This window comes from Rhinatrema bivittatum, chromosome 8 (genome assembly GCF_901001135.1).
Source record: "Rhinatrema bivittatum chromosome 8, aRhiBiv1.1, whole genome shotgun sequence".
In the NCBI taxonomy this organism is placed as follows: Eukaryota; Metazoa; Chordata; class Amphibia; order Gymnophiona; family Rhinatrematidae; genus Rhinatrema; species Rhinatrema bivittatum.
The window spans coordinates 7,161,074-7,180,272 of record NC_042622.1 but is presented as its reverse complement, the minus strand read 5'-3'; the positions used below and the strand labels follow the sequence as shown (position 1 = coordinate 7,180,272).

The window sequence follows — 19,199 nt, the reverse complement described above, 5'->3', positions numbered from 1 at the left end:
CACCTCTGCATACCCCTTACTGCTGCAGCTTCCACAGGATAACATCTCCGAGAAATGCCTCAGCAACTCCAACCTACTGCTGGCACACACAGAAAGGACCGAGAAAGTCGCAGATCCCTCAAGGCTGAACCCCATAAAAGGGGAGGACTAGTAACCCATCCTTTCTGGAAGTAAGACGACAGCTTGAGGAAGCCTTCAGAGCATCCTCCTCAATCAGAACGCAAGGCAGCAGCCACCACCACACTTACTAATACTAAGATTAGGAAGAGCCCTAGAGATTTGGCATGGAAGCTATTTTATTTCTGAGGATGGGAAAGCTCATTGCATCCCAACCAATGCTCTAACCCAACCTCACACTTTAAAGCTCTGCCACAACAGCAGCACTAAAAAGTGAAATTCTTCATGTGTCCACAGAACAGGTGCAGCACAAGCCTTACCCACTCTAAAATCCCTGCTGGAAGAACTCCCCCCGTTCAAGCCAATTACAGCTGGGCACATCTGTCCTGCGAAATCAAATACCCTAGAGGACGGAAATTCACCCAGTGTATCTATGCACAAAGAACTCGCAAGAGTAGACGCAAGTCGGTAAAGCTCAGATATTGCCTTTCAACCCAACTATAAAAGCAAGTTTGCTTACCGTAAACGCTGTTTTCCGTAGACAGCAGGATGAGTTAGCCATGCTTTCTGGAGCATCCCCTGGCGGATCTCGGCAGGAACTTCTCCTAGAGGTAGCAATGCTTTGCTGCTCCACGCCTGCGCGGTGCCTTCCCGTGCGGACAATTTTCTCAGTAGTAAGGAGAGTAAGAGAGAGAGTGGGAAGAAGTAGAGGAGGGAGGGGATGCATGGCTAATTCATCCTATCTACGGAAAACACCGTTTACGGTAAGCAACCTTGCTTTTTTCTGTCACTAAGCCGGCTGAATTAGCCATGCTTTCTGGGAATCCCCAGCTCAAGGATTCGGAACACATATTAGGCAGTGTGTCCATGGGAATTAGTCCTCTCCTACCCGTGTTTTTTTTGGCGGAGAAATTGCTTAGCTCGGTGGACAGTGGCATGAGGGCATCCGATGTAGCATCCTGTTGGAGACAGTAGTGGGAGGTGAACGTGTGTAACGACGACCAGGTCGCTGCTTTGCCTTTGTCCTGAAGGAGTACCTGTCGTGGGTGTGCTATCGAAGCAGACGTAGCTCTTCACCTTTGAGGATAAAGATTCTGATCAACTATTGTAACAAAAGTAGATGCATTGGGTTAACCAGCTAGCCAATGTGCATTTAGTCACCAGAAGGCCTGGGGCATTCGGGTTGTAGGAAAGGAAAAGCTGCGAAGGCCTGTTAGATGAATGAGTTCTCTGTTTGTAGTTAGCCAGGGCTCCCTTGCAATCCAGCATTTGTAATAACACCTCCCGTTCTGCGGTATGTGCCCTTGGAAAGAAGTTCGGTAGCGTGATCGTTTGATTGAGATGGAAAGCTCAAACAACCTTGGGGACAAAGGATAGATGTATCTGTAGTGTTACCTTGTCATAGTAAAATTGCAGAAAGGGGGAGTAGCGTACCCGTGCTTGTAATTCGCCCACCTGTCGAGCTGACGTGATGGCTGCGAGAAACTTCAACGAGGCCGTCTCCATAGATTCAAAAGGGGTAAGCATTAGCACCTCGAGGAATACGTCCAAGTCCCAAGGAACTTCAGGAGGTGTAATAGGGCTCTGAGCCGCAAAGCGCCCCTCAAAGGACAAGTGGACAAGTGCAAGGTGATGCATATAGGGAAAAATAACCCTTGCTATAGTTACACGATGTTAGGTTCCATATTAGGTGCTACCACCCAGGAAAGAGATCTAGGCATCATAGTGGATAATACATTGAAATCGTCGGCTCAGTGTGCTGCGGCAGTCAAAAAAGCAAACAGAATGTTAGGAATTATTAGAAAGGGAATGGTGAATAAAATGGAAAATGTCATAATGCCTCTGTATCGCTCCATGATGAGACCGCACCTTGAATATTGTGTACAATTCTGGTCGCCGTATCTCAAAAAAGATATAGTTGCGATGAAGAAGGTACAGAGAAGGACGACCAAAATGATAAAGGGGATGGAAGAGCTCCCCTATGAGGAAAGGCTGAAGAGGTTAGGGCTGTTCAGCTTGGAGAAGAGACGGCTGAGGGGGGATATGATAGAGGTCTTTAAAATCATGAAAGGTCTTGAACGAGTAGATGTGACTCGGTTATTTACACTTTCAAATAATAGAAGGACTAGGGGGCACTCCATGAAGTTAGCAAGTAGCACATTTAAGACTAATCGGAGAAAATTCTTTTTCACTCAACGCACAATTAAGCTCTGGAATTTGTTGCCCGAGGATGTGGTTAGTGCAGTTAGTGTAGCTGGGTTCAAAAAAGGTTTGGATAAGTTCTTGGAGGAGAAGTCCATTAACGGCTATTAATCAAGTTTACTTTGGGAATAGCCACTGCTATTAGCAATGGTAAAATGGAACAGACCTAGTTTTTGGGTACCTGCCAAGTTCTTATCACCTGGATTGGCCACTGTTGGAAACAGGATGCTGGGCTTGGTGGACCCTTGGTCTGACCCAGCATGGCAATTTCTTATGTTCTTAAGATATTAAGGGATGCGTGGAGATGGAATCACCTTGAATGGATATATGGTACGCTGCTATGGCCCTGATGTGTACCCTGATGGACGATATTGCCAGTCCAGATTGCAAAAGTAAGTGGCGGTATTTAAATAACTGTTCTGGTGAGGAGCAGAAGTAGTCCATGGACGCCTTTATGCACCAGGCGCAGTATCGTAACCATTTGGCAGCATAATTTCTCCTCATGGAAAGTTTCCTTGGTGAGATGAGAATATCCTGAATTTCTTGAGCGATGGGAAGGTGGTCTAATACCTCCCTTTCAATCTCCACGCTGTCAAGTGAAGGGAGTTTTGCATGGGATGTATCAACATCCCCCCTTCATGAGTCAAGAGGGTGACCCTGTTGCGAAGGGAAAGGGGTGGTTGTATGGATAAGTGAACCAAGTAGGCATACCATGGCTGTATGGGCCACGCCGGGCCGATGAGAATGAGATCTGAGTTGCCTATGATGTATTTTTGTACAACTCGTCCTAGCCAGGGAATTAGAGGGAATGCGTAGAATATTTCCCACCCAAGGGACCAGGAAGGCATCTTGGGCAATCCTTTGGTTGCTCAGATAGAGGGGGCAGAACTGTTGCACTTCAGCATTGTGTTCCATGGCAAATAGGTCCACTTGAGGTGTCCCCCACCTGCAAAAGATGTCGGAAGCTGTGTCATTGTTCAACTCCCACTCGTGGGGATGAAACATTCAGCTGAGCCTGTCAGCCTCTGAGTTCTGTATGCCAGGGAGATAAAGTGGCTTGTAGCTGTATAGAATGAGTTAGTGCCCATTCTAGTAGTAGCAGGATTCTTTGCACAAAGTCCTGGAACCAGACCCTCCTTCCTTTGTCTATGTAATACATGGCTACCTGATTGTCTGTGTATACCATGACTGATTTGTCTGCCAGGAGTCGCGAGAAGGTGCACCAGAGTTCTAGAAAATTGATTTGAAACTTCCTTTCTGCAGGTGACCATAGTCCTTGTGTCTTTAGATCCCTTCTTGGAAGCATCTGTCATCGGGATGATCTGATGAGGTGGGTGCCAAAAAATGCACCAGAGTGCAAAGTTTCTGTCTTCAGCCACCAGTCCACATCTCACACCATCGAGTGTGTTAGAACAACTTGCTAGTCAATGGGTGAGAGCGCTGGGACTACTGGGACTTTAATCCCCATTGGAGACAATGCATGTAGAGGCGAGCATGTGGAATGACATGTCGCCGCTGCCATGTGCCCCAGCAGCGTTAGGACTTGATGCGGTTGGTTGCACTGAATGTCTTTCAGAATTTTGGCTAGAGTTTGAAAGATGGAGGTTCTGTCTCCCGGGAGGAAGGTTTTGCAGAGTTGTGGTGTTGATGAGTGCACCTATAAACTGTAATGTCTGAGAAGGGTTGAGGTGAGACTTCTCGTAGTCACATGTTTCAGATAAGATAGAACTCGAATTTGATGGGTGCGAAGCAGTTCCGGGGTTGGAGCTACCAGCAATCAATTGTCGAGGTAGGGGAAGATCTTTATGTCCTTCCTTTGAAGGTGGGCCACAGCTACCAGTAGACATTTGGTGAAGACCCTGGACGCTGATGATAGGCTGAAAGGTAGAACTCAATATTGATAATGTTTTGAATCTGGAAGCACAGGTGCCATGATGAGGGCTGCATGGGGATGTGTGCATAAGCATCTTTGAGGTCCAGTGAACATATCCAGTCCTTAGGTTGCAGTAGGGCAAAATGATTTTGAGAGAAGTCATTTTGAATTTTTCCCATACTACGAACTTGAGAGCTCTGAGGTCAAGTGTGGGTCGCAGTCCTACAGTCTTTTTGGGAATGAGGAAGATTTGGAAACAGAATCCCTGGGACCGTCGAGAACGTGGAACCATTTGTATCGCTCCCTGTCCCAGGAGGGATGAGACTTCTTTTAAGGGGGCAGAATATCACCCTTCTGTGTAGGAGGAGCAAAGTGCGGTGATATGGCAGGGGGGAATGAAGAAAAGATGATTTATAGTCAGACAAACAACCAACAAGGACTGAATTGCACAGGCTGGGTAAACAAATAAGCGTGGGTGTAGCTTGCTTATTGTGGCGGTTACTACCCCTAACAAATTAAGCCTGATACATCACTTTGATGCAGCTCCAGCACTGCTCTCTACATCAATGGCGGGGGTGGAAGGAAATTAGAACCAAAAAGTTACCAATAAGGGCCCTGAACTCAGCGATCAGAGTAACAGATAAGTATGAGAAAAATAAGTGTGAAAGCTTGCTGGGCAGACTGGATGAGCTGTTTGGTCTTCTTCTGCTTATGTTTCTATGTTCTGAAATGGAGACTGTATCCATTTCGGATGATGTTGAGAACCCAACGGTCGGATGTAATTTGTCTCCATGCTGGTGAAAATGAAGTAAGGTGTCCTCCTACTGCTTCTGGTAGCTGTGGACATGGTGGAATAAAAAGATGATTGAGTCCTTGGGGCAGCAGCTGGGGTTAGTTTGGAGGTGTGTCGGGCTTGGCCCTGGCCCCACCTTTGTGCTTGTGGAGGTTAAGCCCTCTGTGTAGTGTAAGAAGGAGGACAATATGGTGGGTACGGTCTAAGAACACTGGGGCTAAAAGAGCTTCCTGTAGGAGGGATAGTATCATCTCGGAGTCGTCTGGTCTGAAGGCAATGTGAGCGATGACACTGCCACACTGTTTCGCGAAGCTTGTCACCGAACAAGTTACCCCCTTTGCAAGTTAGTCATGTACATCTTCGCGGATCGCACTTGCTCTCAACCACGCTATGCGCCGGGCTACTATAGCAGCGGCAGAGGTTCGGGCTGACAGCTCAAATCCCTCATAGATGAGGTGTGCAAGGTGCCTTAGGCCCTCTTCTAGATCAGTTACAGCCTGTTTACAATGACCAGGTTCCATAGGCTGACCTTCTTCTGACTTCAGTTGCTGAAGGCACTCATACAGATACTGAGTGATATAGAATTGTTGTTGTTGCACCTCAGCATTTAGCATGGAACCCTGGAACACCTTTCTTCCAAATTCATCCAGGTAGCAGTTGTCCTTGCCAGGTGGAGCGTTAGAATAGAGCCTTGTCTTCCGGGACTTCTTCATAGCAGATTCCATCACCACTGAAGCGCGTGGCAGCTGCACTGCGGCATGATGGGGGGATTCCTGCATCCGGAACTTTAGCTCCATCTTTCTGGATGTGGTGGGCCTAGAGAAAGGTGTTTCCCAAGCTTTATCCATGATGGCATCCAAGACCGAATGAGAGCGCAGAGCCGTAGGTTCAGCCGGGACATCAAAGATTTTTTAGGAGGTTATGTACCTCTGTGCGTGGGTCAGGCAGTTTCTTGGTCTCCAGATTTAAGACAGAACTCACCTTCTCAACAAATCTGGAATAGGAAAGATCCTCTGGGGGCGACGATGGTTCTGGCTGGTCCCCCAGGGGGAGGGGGGGTAAGAAATCGGAGGGAATTCTCGTAGAAGAGCTTGGCAACGGTGGAGGGGGACAATACGGATCCCTGTCATAGGTAGTCCTTTGGGGACTAAGCTCTCTGTCCAAGTCTTCAACGTCTGAATGCAGAAAAGAAAGGGAGGTGGAGGGATGGATGGATCCAAACCTTGTACGGAAGGGCTTGACGAGGAATGAGGCTCATGAGAAAGGACCACTGAATCAAAGAAGTTTTCAAGGAGTCCTGTGATCCAGAAGTAGATGAAGAGGAGCATTGCATTGCATTGTTCCCCCAGAGTATTCCAGATGTGATAAGAGGAGTGGTAACGTTCGGGGAGGGGGGGGCGCGATGTGCCAGTGGCTCTTTGCAGTAGAGTCTTTGGATGGTCTATCTTTGGATTTCGAAGACTGGAGCCCGACGCAGCATGGTCTCCGTCTTTTAGGCGGGCAATCTTAGCTGCCCTCTGACGCTGGGCTCTGGGGGATATTCTCCCACAGTCCCGACAGAACGCCATATCATGATCAGGTCCAAGGCATAAACAACAATAGTTATGTCCATCTGTTACAGACATGATTTTTCCACACTGGAAATAATTTGAAAGCAGGGGCTTTAGGAGCCATATTAGCACTGAAAAGTGCTGCTGGGGGTTCACAACAGTGAAGCAGAGCAGAAGAGAAGAGATATTTAAGAAGAGAAGAATCCGTGCCCAATCGCGGCACGGGAAAGGCAAAAACTGAGAAGAGATTGTTGACCATGCGAGAAAGCACCGCGCAGGCGTGCAGCAGCAAAGCTTTGCTACTGCTAGGAGATGTTCCTGCCGAGAGCCGCCAGGGGACACTCCAGAAAGCATGGCTAATTCAGCCTGCTTATCTGTGGAAGATAGCTGTAATCTCAGAGATCTCAAAAGACTGCAGTAGTTTACTGAACAACCTCCACCAGAACCTGTAGCAAGCCAGCGATACCCAGTACCACAGCTCATTAGCACTGCTGGTTTACAAGGAAAGCTTTTCAAGATGTTTTCTGTGTACAATACTTTCCATTCCACACTAGCAGTGCATCAATCTTTCCCCAGCTTCCTGTTCAGTTAGCGACCTTTTCCAGCTGTCCATGAGTTTATTTACAGGGCAGGTTTGGCAGTGTTTGAATGCATGCCTCCCACACCCTCTCTCGTGCCTTGCAGATACAGTTCCCACTTGTGTAAAGGAGCAATTCTGCCCTGGGAAAGAGACCTCCTGGGGCATCGCTCTTATTCCCCCAGAGCCAGCCTGTCGCTTTCTTTGATCATTACATATAAGGGCCATGTTTGCAGCTGCAGCTCAGACACTCACGCTTCTGATTGAGTAACTTTCTCATTCCAGTCTTCCAACGTGCTGCTGGCTGACACATATCTATAACACAATGGGACAGAGGAAGCAGTTAGAGTAGGAGGGAGGCAGCAGAGTCTCTCCCTGCCACATCCTTAGTGACACCCCTGCCCACCTGCAGCCTTACAACAGCTGGCTTACCTACTACTTACTCCTTAGAGCTTGTGAATTACCACCAGTACCATGGGTATCCCTGTACAATATCTTCCATAGTTAAAAAAAAAAAAAAAAATGGGCCTCTGTCAGGCTGAAGCTAGAGCTATGCAGATTCAGAGAAAAGAAAACAGCATGTGATAAACCGAATATAAACAAAACTTCTTTCCCTGAAACGTGCATACAGGAGGAGGCTGGAACTACAGCCATCCTGAAGAGCACACAGGAAGAAAGTTCTGCAAGATGCAGGCAGAGGGAGTGAGCGATGCAGTCCTGCTTTTCCTTCTTATAGGTCAGACTCCATCCAAGAGGAAACACCAAGAAGCCCAGAAGGTTGAGTGATGATGGCCTACCTACTTATCTCACACCCTCCCCCATAGGTGCTCTCCATTACACCTGCTAGTCGTCTTCTTGGCACGACCAGACCATGGCGCTCTTTCAGCCTTTGTCTCCTCTCACTTAACTCAATAGCACCAGTAAATACAGACAATTAAATTAGTTTTGATGTACCAATGGGAATATATGAACTCATCACCTAAAAGCACCCTATAATATTTCCTCACAATATGGGCCAACAGCAAGCAATTGTCACAGAGCAGATATCTGAGCTGAGACAGCATGAAGCAAGGAGTAACCTGCCCTTCAAGCACCAGGCTGGAGAGACACACAAGACTCAGACATGGTCTTCAAACACACATTTAGCTTCTCCTACTAATAAACCGGCCTGCAGCCTACCAGCATCAAAAGAAAAAAGTGTATTCTTCTGGGAAGCAAGGGGACCTGAGAGAGGAAGTTTAGTGCATGATTAGTAGGTGAATCCAAGCCCATTCTCACAGTCCCGCCACACACACAATCCCCTGCAGCGACTCACACATCCGAATGAGTTACTTTCTCGTTCCATTCCCCGAGCTTCTCGGACGTTTTCACATAGCTAGAAACAAAAGAATTCCAAGTGAAGTGCAGTTTCAATTCTCACGTGAAGGTATGCACAGAAGAGCTTCCGCTCACACATCACCAAAACATGTAAACCGATGTGATGTACCCCAACGAAGGTCGGCATACAAAAGCAAATACATAAGCGCCTTCACCAGCAACGTCCCAACCTGTTGCATGCAGGAAGTTTACCAAGGAGCGCCAGGGCTGAAACTCTAAGAATATTAACGAGCCCCTCCACTATAATTCATTAACAACTGACTTTTACCCTAAACTTTCAGCTCATAAACCCGTCAGCACTCTCCAGTGCAAGGCGAGACCCAGCAGGGCTGCCAGCACAGGAGAGGGGGTAGAAAGGGCCCGGCTCGATCGGAAGCAGCAGAGGATTTCTCCGCTTCCTAGCTCACATGCACCTAAACCTGACCTGTACTTACTTATCGACTCGTGGAATGGCTAAGACCCCCTACCGGGGCAATAGCCAGACCTGCCAGCCACCAAGCCAGTACAAAAATAAACTACTACAACTGAAACTCACAGGGCCAGCTCAACACTTGGGCCCTGTTCATGTCTTATTAAATCTGATTGAATTCAACTCACTGTACTGCTATAATAATAGCACATGGATGGTACAATGCTAGAGCAGGCCTTTGAAGCTGGATGTATCTGCTTCTCCAGCAGCCCGCTTACAAAGCAGAGCAAACCACTTTGGGGTGTGAGCTCACACAGGGCTAACGCCGAGTGCTGCCAACTCCAACCCAACCTGCTGTGTGATCAGACACGGAGAAGGCCCCAGCGGAGGGTAAAGGGAGGCCTCTGGGACGGCCGCGGACTACGGGCTTTTGCGGCAGTAGAAACACGTACGCGTTGGACATCTGCACTTCCTGCCAGCTCCTGGAGAGATTCTGCCTCAGTTCGTTCAGGGGGGTCTGGCCAAGCTTCCTCTTCAGCTCCAATGCATGTTTTTCCTTGGCAGCCAGAACCTGGCGCAGCGTGCAGATCTCCTCTTCCACCTGCAAAGAAAACAGGAGGACATTGCCACTGAGCAAGGAGAAGGAAGCAGGCTACTAACCCAGAACAGTGCTGACAACTAGAATCCGAGCAAAGGAATCCCCAAGAGTAGGGCTGCAATTTTCTCAGTTTCCAGTTTAAATTAATTATCTCATTTTAGGCATTTGAAAGGTACTGCAGGTATTCCCCTATACGCAGAGTGTGCTTACAATCTAAACGTGTACCTGAAGCAATGAAGGATAACACGACAAGGAGTGGCTTCCCAGGGAGCGTCACTAATCACAGGACTACTCCTCCACTCCAAACACTCACTTCAAAAGAAAAGTAATCCCGGACTTTCTCTGCCCCAGGAGCAGCACGGTGGCACTGCTGCTGACCACCTTTCCGGGACTGTACACAGAAATGCAGGCAGAGAGAGTGGCAAGAGAGCAGAAAGCGCTGCCTATCTTACCAGCCCAGCACTTTCACTCTCCTGCCAGCCTCCGAGAATACAAGAGCTTGGCGCGTGGCCAGGCACCGGTGAGGTGGATAAGGAGGAGCAGCAGCAGCGGGGCGAGGGCAGTGCCCAGCAGTCCAGGTGTGGAGTGAGAGAGGAAACCCCCTTTCTGCAGGATGCCTGCTTAGAAATGGCTACTGCATGCCACACGGGGTCTGTGTGCTCTCTCCCCCGGGGTCTGGTCTTAGACCTTCCTTTCACATGAGGTTAAACAGCAAGAGAAAGGGCTCCTTCACCTTGCAGAGCTCGTTCTTCAGGTCCTCGGTCTCCGCCTCCGTCAGTGCGGGCCCTGCACCGCTGGCAGTGCTGCCAGCCATGTCCACGGGAACATCTGTCATGGTGTCGGTAAGCAGACCTTTGTTGGGAGAATTAAGGTTGATATCTGTCACAAATTAAAGGCAAAACAGGGAAGAAGAATAAGGAACTAGCAGGCAGCAGAAATGGTTATGCCGAGAAGATGCGCCCCGCTAGTCAAGCAGGAGAGAGGAACACATTACAAAGAACCCCAAGCAAGGGTCCCAGACACAGAAGCGGATACAGGGCTCATCTGGAGCGGGACCTTCACTTTCTTCCCCGGAAGGTCCCCCTTTCTGTGGAAGAGAGAGACAATATTCCCCGTGCCCCAGAATGTTTGCCTTTCAGGTACTGGAAGCTCTTTATCTTAGCTCCTGCTCTCTAGGGCCGTGAATCCCAAGCCCATCAGAGGGGTGCCCCAGCCAGCCATGCTTGTAGGGTATTTGCACAGTATGAAGATGAACATGTATGCAAATCTCTCTGGCTTATGTACTGCAAATATCCTGCAAACATGACTGGCTGGGCCCCCCGGCTCTAGGGCAGGACGACCACCTCTACTCATCTGTATCCTTTTCAAAGACCCCAGATCAGGTCTTGCTGACAACTTATACAGCCTATCACCTTGTTTCCACTTTTATGCCACTGCCTTGTCACATACAGCTCTTGTCACTTCCAGCTCTTGGAGGGCCCTGTGCAGCTCTGCTGCCATGAGCCTCAGACCAGGGAAGCAGTCAAAGTGGATTTGTATCTGCAAGTCAACGGCACAGCCATGGGTCCCTGCATGGCTGCACAATATGCCAACATTTTCATGACAGATTTAGAACAACGTTTCCTCAACTCCTACACCCAGAAGCCACTCCTCTACCTAAGAAATTGCCCAATTCGTCCTGGCTTGGGGACCCCGAAACCCGAACAAATTTTTCCCAAAATTTCAGGAAAAATTTGTTTTCGAGTTAGTGCACACTAACCCAAAATTCAGGCCCCCCCCCCCCCGAATTTCAAAGGTCCGAACCGCGGGAAATACGATATTTCTCGCGGTGAGCCGAAAACAAAAGCGCAAACCTACAAGTTTATTGTAAACCGACATGATGTCCACAATGAATGCAGGTATATAAAAATGTTTAAATAAATAAAATAAAATAAGTTACCGCCCTATTGGATGCGCTAGACTAACGGCCAATGCCATAAGGGGATTCGTGCTTCAAACAAAGGCACAGCTAAGAGCACTCATCACATGGAAATTCCACCTAGATCAGGTAATAGCTATTGCACCCCAATGCTAAAAATTGCCAGAGCTGGCGTTAAGTCATACCACGCGTGAGGAGCACGTGGAAACCAAAAATACTGGTCTCTGTAGTTCCGCCAACTTAGTAATAGTGCAATGCTAAGTTCTACTGCTTGCAGCGGTTAAAATGAAGGGAAAGATATAAGGGCTAGATTAGAAAAAATAATTCCTGGGCGCACAATATACATGCTGCAGGCATTCGTGTAGGTTGTGCGAGTTCTCGACGCACAGCCACATCTCCTGGGCACCCGAGGCTTTTCAGCACTAGGGACACACACGTTTCACCTAGCAGGTCCTTTTTAACACAGCAGCTCATTAAAATAAAGCAACACGCACCCAGGAGAGGCAGATGTGCGCACACAATACGAGCACTTGCTTTACCGCGCGCGATACTACATCGGCCCCTCTATCTTTTCACACTAGGCTGTACTATAACGCTAACACTCTCACCACACCATGCCCTGCCTAATCCAATGCCTTCTCTCTGTTCTGCATATATTTTACTCTTGTGCATCAATTCATGCATCTAATGAAGTGCACTCTGTTCTCGAAAGTTCAAGCTTTAATAAATTTAGTCAGTCTATAAGGATGCCACCCGACTCCTGTCTTTTTTTGCTACACAAGACTAACATGGTTACGCCTCTGAACCGCAGTATCACCCCAAGCTCTAGTGCACTGGTGGTAGAATAGGGCCCTCGACCCTTAGCCACAGCCGACGTGCACACCGGGAGGGACAGCTCCCGGGAGCCTGCCTGATACTCTCTCAATCGAAGGACAGCTTCTGTTACTGCTTCTTAAGTTCTCCTCTTGTTTTTTGTTTTTTTTTTTAAATAAAACTGTAACCGAAAGTCTTAGCCCTAACTCCTCTCTACACTAGCTACCTTTTTAAAGAACTAGACCAGACTGTGAGTGTTGCACCCCTACCATCTGCTGGAGACAGAGTAATAATGGCAGATTGTGGGTGGCACCTAAGGCACAGTCTGTTGAAACTTGCTCTGTCTCCATCTGCTGGAAGGGAGGCAAAACCCAGGCGTCTGGACTGATCCGGGTACGTACAGGGAAACTGGTTAGTCTATAAGGATGCCACCCGACTCCTGTCTTTTTTGGTACACAAGACTAACATGGTTACCCCTCTGAAGATTTTTCATTAAAGTAGACTGAATCCCCAGAGTGCCCATGTTGAGAGTAACAAGCTACAGTGATGGGCTTCTTACCCTGAGTGTTTCCAAAAGGCAGGAGATGGAAAAGTGGGAAACTTAACCCTGAGCCTCAGCTGAGGATACAGGGGGGGGCCACTTTAAGAAGTAATCAATCCCAGAGGAGCTCCGACTCATCCAAGACTCCACGCTGCAAGTAGCAAGCCAGAGAGCCAGAACGTTTCCAAGAGAAAAACATATCCCTGCATGCTTTGTTAGTCCTGTATTTTATCTATCATCATCATCTAACAGACCAATGAGAGAAATATTCAAAGGAACGCTACAAGCCCCCCCAACCAAAGCTACGCGACTCATCGCATCCAGGGACCGAGCATTTTCGACAGCAGACCCAGCCATCTGGAACAACCTCCCTGCAGAACTCAGGCTGGAACCTTGCCTGCTAACTTTTAAGAAAAAACTCAAAACATGGCTGTTCCGCCAAGCCTTCCCAGATCCCTGGGACACACATTAGGCGTTATCTACTCACGATCAATGGATCCTCCCTCCCCTGATTACCTGGACAGCATGGATACCTCTAACATGTGGACTAACTCTAGTCTGGAATTTGTTATGTCTCCCTTTAACTTAATCTTAGTTGATGCCCTCTTCGGGCCTTTTCTTCCAGCTACCTAAGCTTCCAAGTTCACGGTCCTCGTTTAATGTAACTTTTGCTTTCCCTTTATCTCAGTTATTTACCCTTGTTCGATGTAAACCGACCTGATATGGTATTTAACCAGGAAGGTCGGTATAGAAAAATGTTAAATAAATAAATAAATCTTCTGGTTCTTACAGAGTCGCATCCAAGTTCTGCTGTGTTTCGTCCTCCCTCTCATTCTGTCCATGGGAGAGAGGGAGACTGGCGGGTGTATGCAGTGTGGTGTGATCTGTTTCTCTTTGGACCTGAGTGTGGGATGTCTGTTTCTGTATCTGATCTGATCTCTCTGTATGAATGTGATGTCTCTGGGTGTGTATGGTTTGATTGTGGTGTGGTGTGGTGTTATGTAGCTGTCTCTGCCTGGGCGTGGTGTGACAGAGTCAGTCTGTCTGTTATGGTGTGCATCTCTCTGTCCTTTTAGGTCCTCAAGAGCCTCAAATAGCCCAGGTTTTCAATATATCCATAATGAATATGCCTGAGATAGATTTGCTTGCATTGTATGCAGATCTATCTCAGGCATATTCATTGTGACTAACCTGAAAATCTGGCCTGACTGTGGCTCGAGGACTGAGTTGGCCACCTCTGTTTTAGGTGTAGTATGTGTCTCTTTGGGCCTGTGTCTGATGTGGTCGATCTGTGTCTATATCTCTCTATCTGTATCTGAGGATGGGGTGCGTGTCTCTATGACTGGGTATAGTGTGTTTGCATGTGTCTGGCTCTTTGCCTCCATATAGGTGTGGTATGTGTTTCAGTCTCTTGTTTGTCAATCTCAATGTTCCTGGTGTGTTTGTGCCTGTCTGCTTGCCTTCCTATGCCTGTCTGCTGGTGCTGGGGTGTGTGTGTGTGTGTTTTCTGCTTTCAGCAACGTGAAGATAAGCAAAACTGGGACTTTGTGCTGCTGACTGGCAGTGTGATTGCCTGCTACTTGGAAAGCGGTTCAACAGCTGATGGTTGCTGAGAGACTTTGCCATCAGGCCAAGAATCCAGGATACCAGTCATATGTAAATATATATAAAATCTGGCAAGGGGAAGCTGATCAATTTTGTAGCTGGAAAGACAGACTGTGGCTCTAAAAGGTTGCTCAACCCAGGGTTAACTATTATACATCCCTATATCCACCTAGACTAAGCTCTCTGCATGACAAATTGTATCCGTATGAAATGGGTTGTAAACCATGCTGCTGAAATAAATATATACATCTGTTTCAACGATGGGGTAATAATTTAACACTCCATTATAACATTATCTTTCAGACAGATTGGCTGATCATTCCCTGAGAAAGAACAGTTGGTTCGAAACACAGACCCATGTCAGGCAGATAATGGAAGGGCGAGATAATAGATATGCCACCAAATTATAAGGCATCATTTTTAACTTGTCTCTTTGAAAAACAAGAGGAATGTGAAGAAAAAAAGATAAACTTTTGCTATTTCAAACTGTAAATTTATCGAGACAATTGATCTTGTGAGAATTGTTTTAATTGCCTCAAAAATTCAAAAAAATATTTTACGTGAAGGTATATATACAGCCCATGAAAACTAAGAAGTCAGCATTTCCACCATTGACCTGTGATTAGATACAAGGCAGAAAGAATGTCCTCATTATTGTATGTCAGGAATATCTTGGGTATTGGAAAGTCTGAGGTATGAGAGTGGGACATCTCTCCTAACCTGCTTAAATTGAACAAATACAAGTAGAAGTGTCCAGTACTCTCTGGCACTACTACATATATGCAATCTCCTTAATGTGTTTTAATCATCTGGAAGTTTACACACATACATGCACTCACATGACAGCATATTTTAGTTACCAGCTGATGTACAATCATTTCCAGCTGAAAATAGATTCTTAAAAACATTAATTTTCTAAATTAAGTTCTTTCTTAATTCCAAAGATTGTATAAATCAATATATTAGAGAGAAAAACTAACTTAAGCAGTTCTTACAGATGTGATTTCATTCTCATGCGAAATAGGATTAAACTTGATAAATGCAAAAAAAAAAAAAAAATTTGTTTAAGACAAATGAAAAATGTACAGCACTGTAAAGTAAAGCCCACTCTGGCCTATAATTCAGCCCATGTAGTGTGTGTGTATTTACCCAACTGCACAGCTCCTAATTCAATGCATATTTAAACAATATTTCAGAAATAGAAAATGTATCTGCCACAAAATTCCTGAAATTACTTACAGTATTTAACATGCAAGTTTTAAACCTAAATTAAAAAAATATATTAAAAACTTAATTCAGATGCTCTAATTTAGACTGTGTATATACCTTAAGCAACCTGCTCTATTAAGCAAAGAGACAGGGAGAGGTGTACCTTTCTGGGAAAGGCAGAGATATCTCCGAAGAATATTTCTCTTTCCTTGCTGACTACCAAGATGATCTGCAGGAGATCCACACCCTACCACTCCACCTCATACCTAAAATTCTTTTTGCCATGTAATCTGGTATTATACAGAAAATGCGTGGGTGTCCGAGAAATCAAGATTCTTCTATACAACATTCCTATTCACAGCCCAGCCAAACTCTCAGGGTTCAAGCAATAAACCTAAACTGCTGCTCTTTACCAAAAATACACACAAGCATTTGCAAAAACCTATCTACACAAGTCAGAACTCAAATACAAACCAGCAGGCAGCACCAGGAAACCGTGAAGAAAGATGCCTCAGAGGTAACCTGCATGAAACAGCAGTTACAACCCCAAACACCTTTCCGAGCAGACAGGATGCTCCTTTTTGGTTTTTATCTACTGCCTTTTACTATGTTACTGTCTAAACCAGTTTTGGGGGGTTTTTTTTTTAGAGCATAGGGATAAGGAATAGGATTTATTTAAAATTTTATATTCTTATGATAATGTGTTAAAACATGACTTGAGAAAATAGCATAGGCTTTACAAAAATAAAATTACATTTTTTCTAAATACTTTTATATCTGAAATTGTTCCAAGTTCTTCCAACAAACTATTCTATAATATTGGACCAATAATAGACAAAACCCAAGCCCATGTTTCAAAAGCTGAGCAATCTTTAAACTTGGACTCTACAGAAGACCAGGACCAGCAGAAGGTAATGCATGGCAAAGAACAGATTTGTTAAACAGCTTTCTCAAATAATAATCACCTCCTGCTCTTAAAGGGATTTAAGCACCAGAACCACCATTTTCAATTTTATTTCAGAATTCAATCAACAGCCAATGCTGAATTTTGTAAGAGCTGTAGTGCCTGTAACAGGGATTTAGGAAGCGCCATACAAAGAGTTACAATAGTCGGCTGTGACCAAAATGAGTTCCTGCAGCATAGTCCGAAAATGGGACTGATCCAAAGCTCTGAGACAGCTTTACTTACTGGAAAAGAACAGAACAAGTACAGCTGTCATTTCCTTTATTTAAATAAATGACTTCTGCAGGAGGAAGGAGCGGCAGAAGTATAATTCCCTTTCTTTTGTCTGGAGGTGCTGACAGCTCCCTGTCTCCCTGCCTCAGGGGTGATGGGCAGGACTTGGGCCACTTACACTATAAATCCTGTTGGTTAGGATAGGAAGGGCAGAGAAGGAGCCCTACCCAGTCTCCCAGGGCTTTGGACCTGGAGTTTAAACCCATTTACATTTGATGTAATTTTCTATTTATTTATTTAAAAGGTTCATGTACCAGTACATAAGTTGGAAGTTATTTAGCTGTTTTGTAATCCCCCAAAGAAAATATTGGTAACTCCACCGATTCGAGAGTAAATTTGCTAAAGAAGTCCTTTACTTGGAAGCGCTGAAGGCCCAGTGTAAAGTCCGGCAACAATTCACGGCCAGTGCTAGAGGCGAAGTCCCTTGCCCCACTCTTATTTCACTTCCTTGCGAACTTTTGAGGGGAGGGCTGGGCAGAAGTGCTGAGCCAGCTGAGAGCAGGACCCGCACAGCTGCCACCTCATACTTAGAGATGCACGGAGACTCGGCACAGCCCGAAGAGCGACCCTTCAGGGCCCGCACAGCTGCTACCACCCCCCGGAATAAAGACATAGGGAGAGGGGGCAAGGCACCGCGAAGACCAAGGACCCCTCCCGCTCCCCGCCCGCTAACCTTGGCCAGCCGGGTCCATGCCTTCGCCACAGCGCCGCTCGCTATTTAAAGACAGAGCCAAAGGTTCCGGTACACGACTACCGGAAGTTGTTGTTTCCCAGGAAATCCAAACTACAACCGGAAACCGCGCACACCAGACCCGGGACCGCCCCGGAATGAGCGCCTCATACTTAATCAAGGCGCGACCTCCACCAATCAGGCGTCGCGCACAACCCTTACGGAGTCGCGAAGGGGGGGGGGCAGGAGCAAATCAGACTGAATGACGTAACTAAAGCGACCCAGGAAGCGCGCCATACGGGCTGTTATCACGCAGAGAATTCTGGGAGTTGTAGTCAAATCCTTCTATAGAGAATCGATGCTAGCAGGACTCTAATGCGCCTAGCGCGAGCGGTGGGGGGGGGGGGGGGGGGAATTGCCCACCTCACCCCTAACAGTGCCTGACCGGAGATGTAATTCTCATTTCCTCCATCTCTTTCAACCCCAGAGTGAATGTAACACGGGGTAACAGCAAGTGAGTCCTGCATCCTATCCATTTTCAAACAACTTACCAAGTGGACGTCCAGAAGCAGCCTGGTGAATTCTCACCAAGCTCAAGGATGCTTTTGAAAGTCCCCTCTAGCTCCCCAAAATCAGAATTACAAATCCATGCAGGCAATGGGGCAAAACAAGGACTGGATTATTTATTTATATTACGCTTATGGCCCACAGCCAGTCGGATTTTCAGGATATCCACATGAATGAATATGCATGAGATAAATTTGAATGTGATGTAGACTCATTATATATCTCATACATATTCATTGTGGATTTCCTGGAAACCTAGCTGTGGGGTCCCCAGGACAGATTTGAGAAGCCCTGGATTAGGCTGTTTGTGTTGATCTGGGTGAAGTAGTGGAACGCAGTGCTTCCCAACCACACAGGCAGGTTTTCAGGATATCCACAGTGAATACATATACATGAGATAGGGAGAGCTGGCCCTCGAGGAGCGAGTACCAGATCCCAGGAGGTAGAGATACTTGTTGGCAAAGTACTCGCACAGCAGTGCCATGTAAGAGATGGCACTGGCGCTGGAACGGAGGCAGGCCCTCAAGGAACGAGTACCTGGTTCCAGGGAGACAGCTCTGAGGAGTAGATGAATAGTACTCGCTGATGGTGTCTGTAGCGAATTCTTCCAAGTAGAAGAGGAGATGGGTGCAGGCAGCGAGTCAGGGAACATGGGCCCTCGAGGAGTGAGTACCGGTTACCTGATAGCGACCTGAAAGAAACAATGAGGACCCCGAGGAGTGGGTACCCCGTTAGCAGAAAGAGTCCAATAGGAATTGGAAGGCAGAGTAGCTGGGTACGGAGAGCAAATCCCATCCGTAAGATCACCCTTCCTAACTCAACGGCTAGCAATAAACAGTAGGCTTAAATATCCAGGCAGCGTGACGTCATCACAGGGGGACGCCCCTGAGGAACGCGCCAGTGAGGAAATAAGAATGAGGACTGTGCGGCGCATGCACCCTAAGGTACCTGGAGAGCATGGGGGGAGGCAGCACCCTCTCACTCACACACACAATCCCTCTCTCATACACACACAATCCCTCTCACTCACACACACAATCCCTCTCACACACACAATCCCTCTCTCATACACACACAATCCCTCTCACTCACACACACAATCCCTCTCACTCACACACACAATCCCTCTCTCGTACACACACA

The 19,199-nt window shown here is 46.9% G+C and overlaps 1 protein-coding gene across 7 annotated transcripts in view; it reads right to left on the bottom strand.

Annotated features, from left to right (window-relative positions):
• TPD52L2 (TPD52 like 2) overlaps nt 1–17,651 on the bottom strand; it is a 55,123-nt gene extending 37,472 nt beyond the window's left edge. The window contains exons 1-5 of one of the 7 annotated variants that reach the window (XM_029611092.1): nt 17,493–17,651; nt 10,230–10,348; nt 9,351–9,499; nt 8,428–8,487; nt 7,368–7,427 (exon numbers count right to left, since the gene is read on the bottom strand). In XM_029611092.1, coding sequence (XP_029466952.1) covers nt 7,368–7,427; nt 8,428–8,487; nt 9,351–9,499; nt 10,230–10,348; nt 17,493–17,511 — 407 coding nt within the window. In that variant the 5' untranslated portion in view covers nt 17,512–17,651. Of the gene's footprint in view, nt 1–7,367; nt 7,428–8,427; nt 8,488–9,350; nt 9,500–10,229; nt 10,376–15,699; nt 15,814–17,492 lie in introns of those variants that run through there. The other 6 variants (XM_029611091.1, XM_029611096.1, XM_029611095.1 and 3 more) reach the window with 6 other exon arrangements.
• Nucleotides 17,652–19,199: the final 1,548 nt, after the last annotated feature.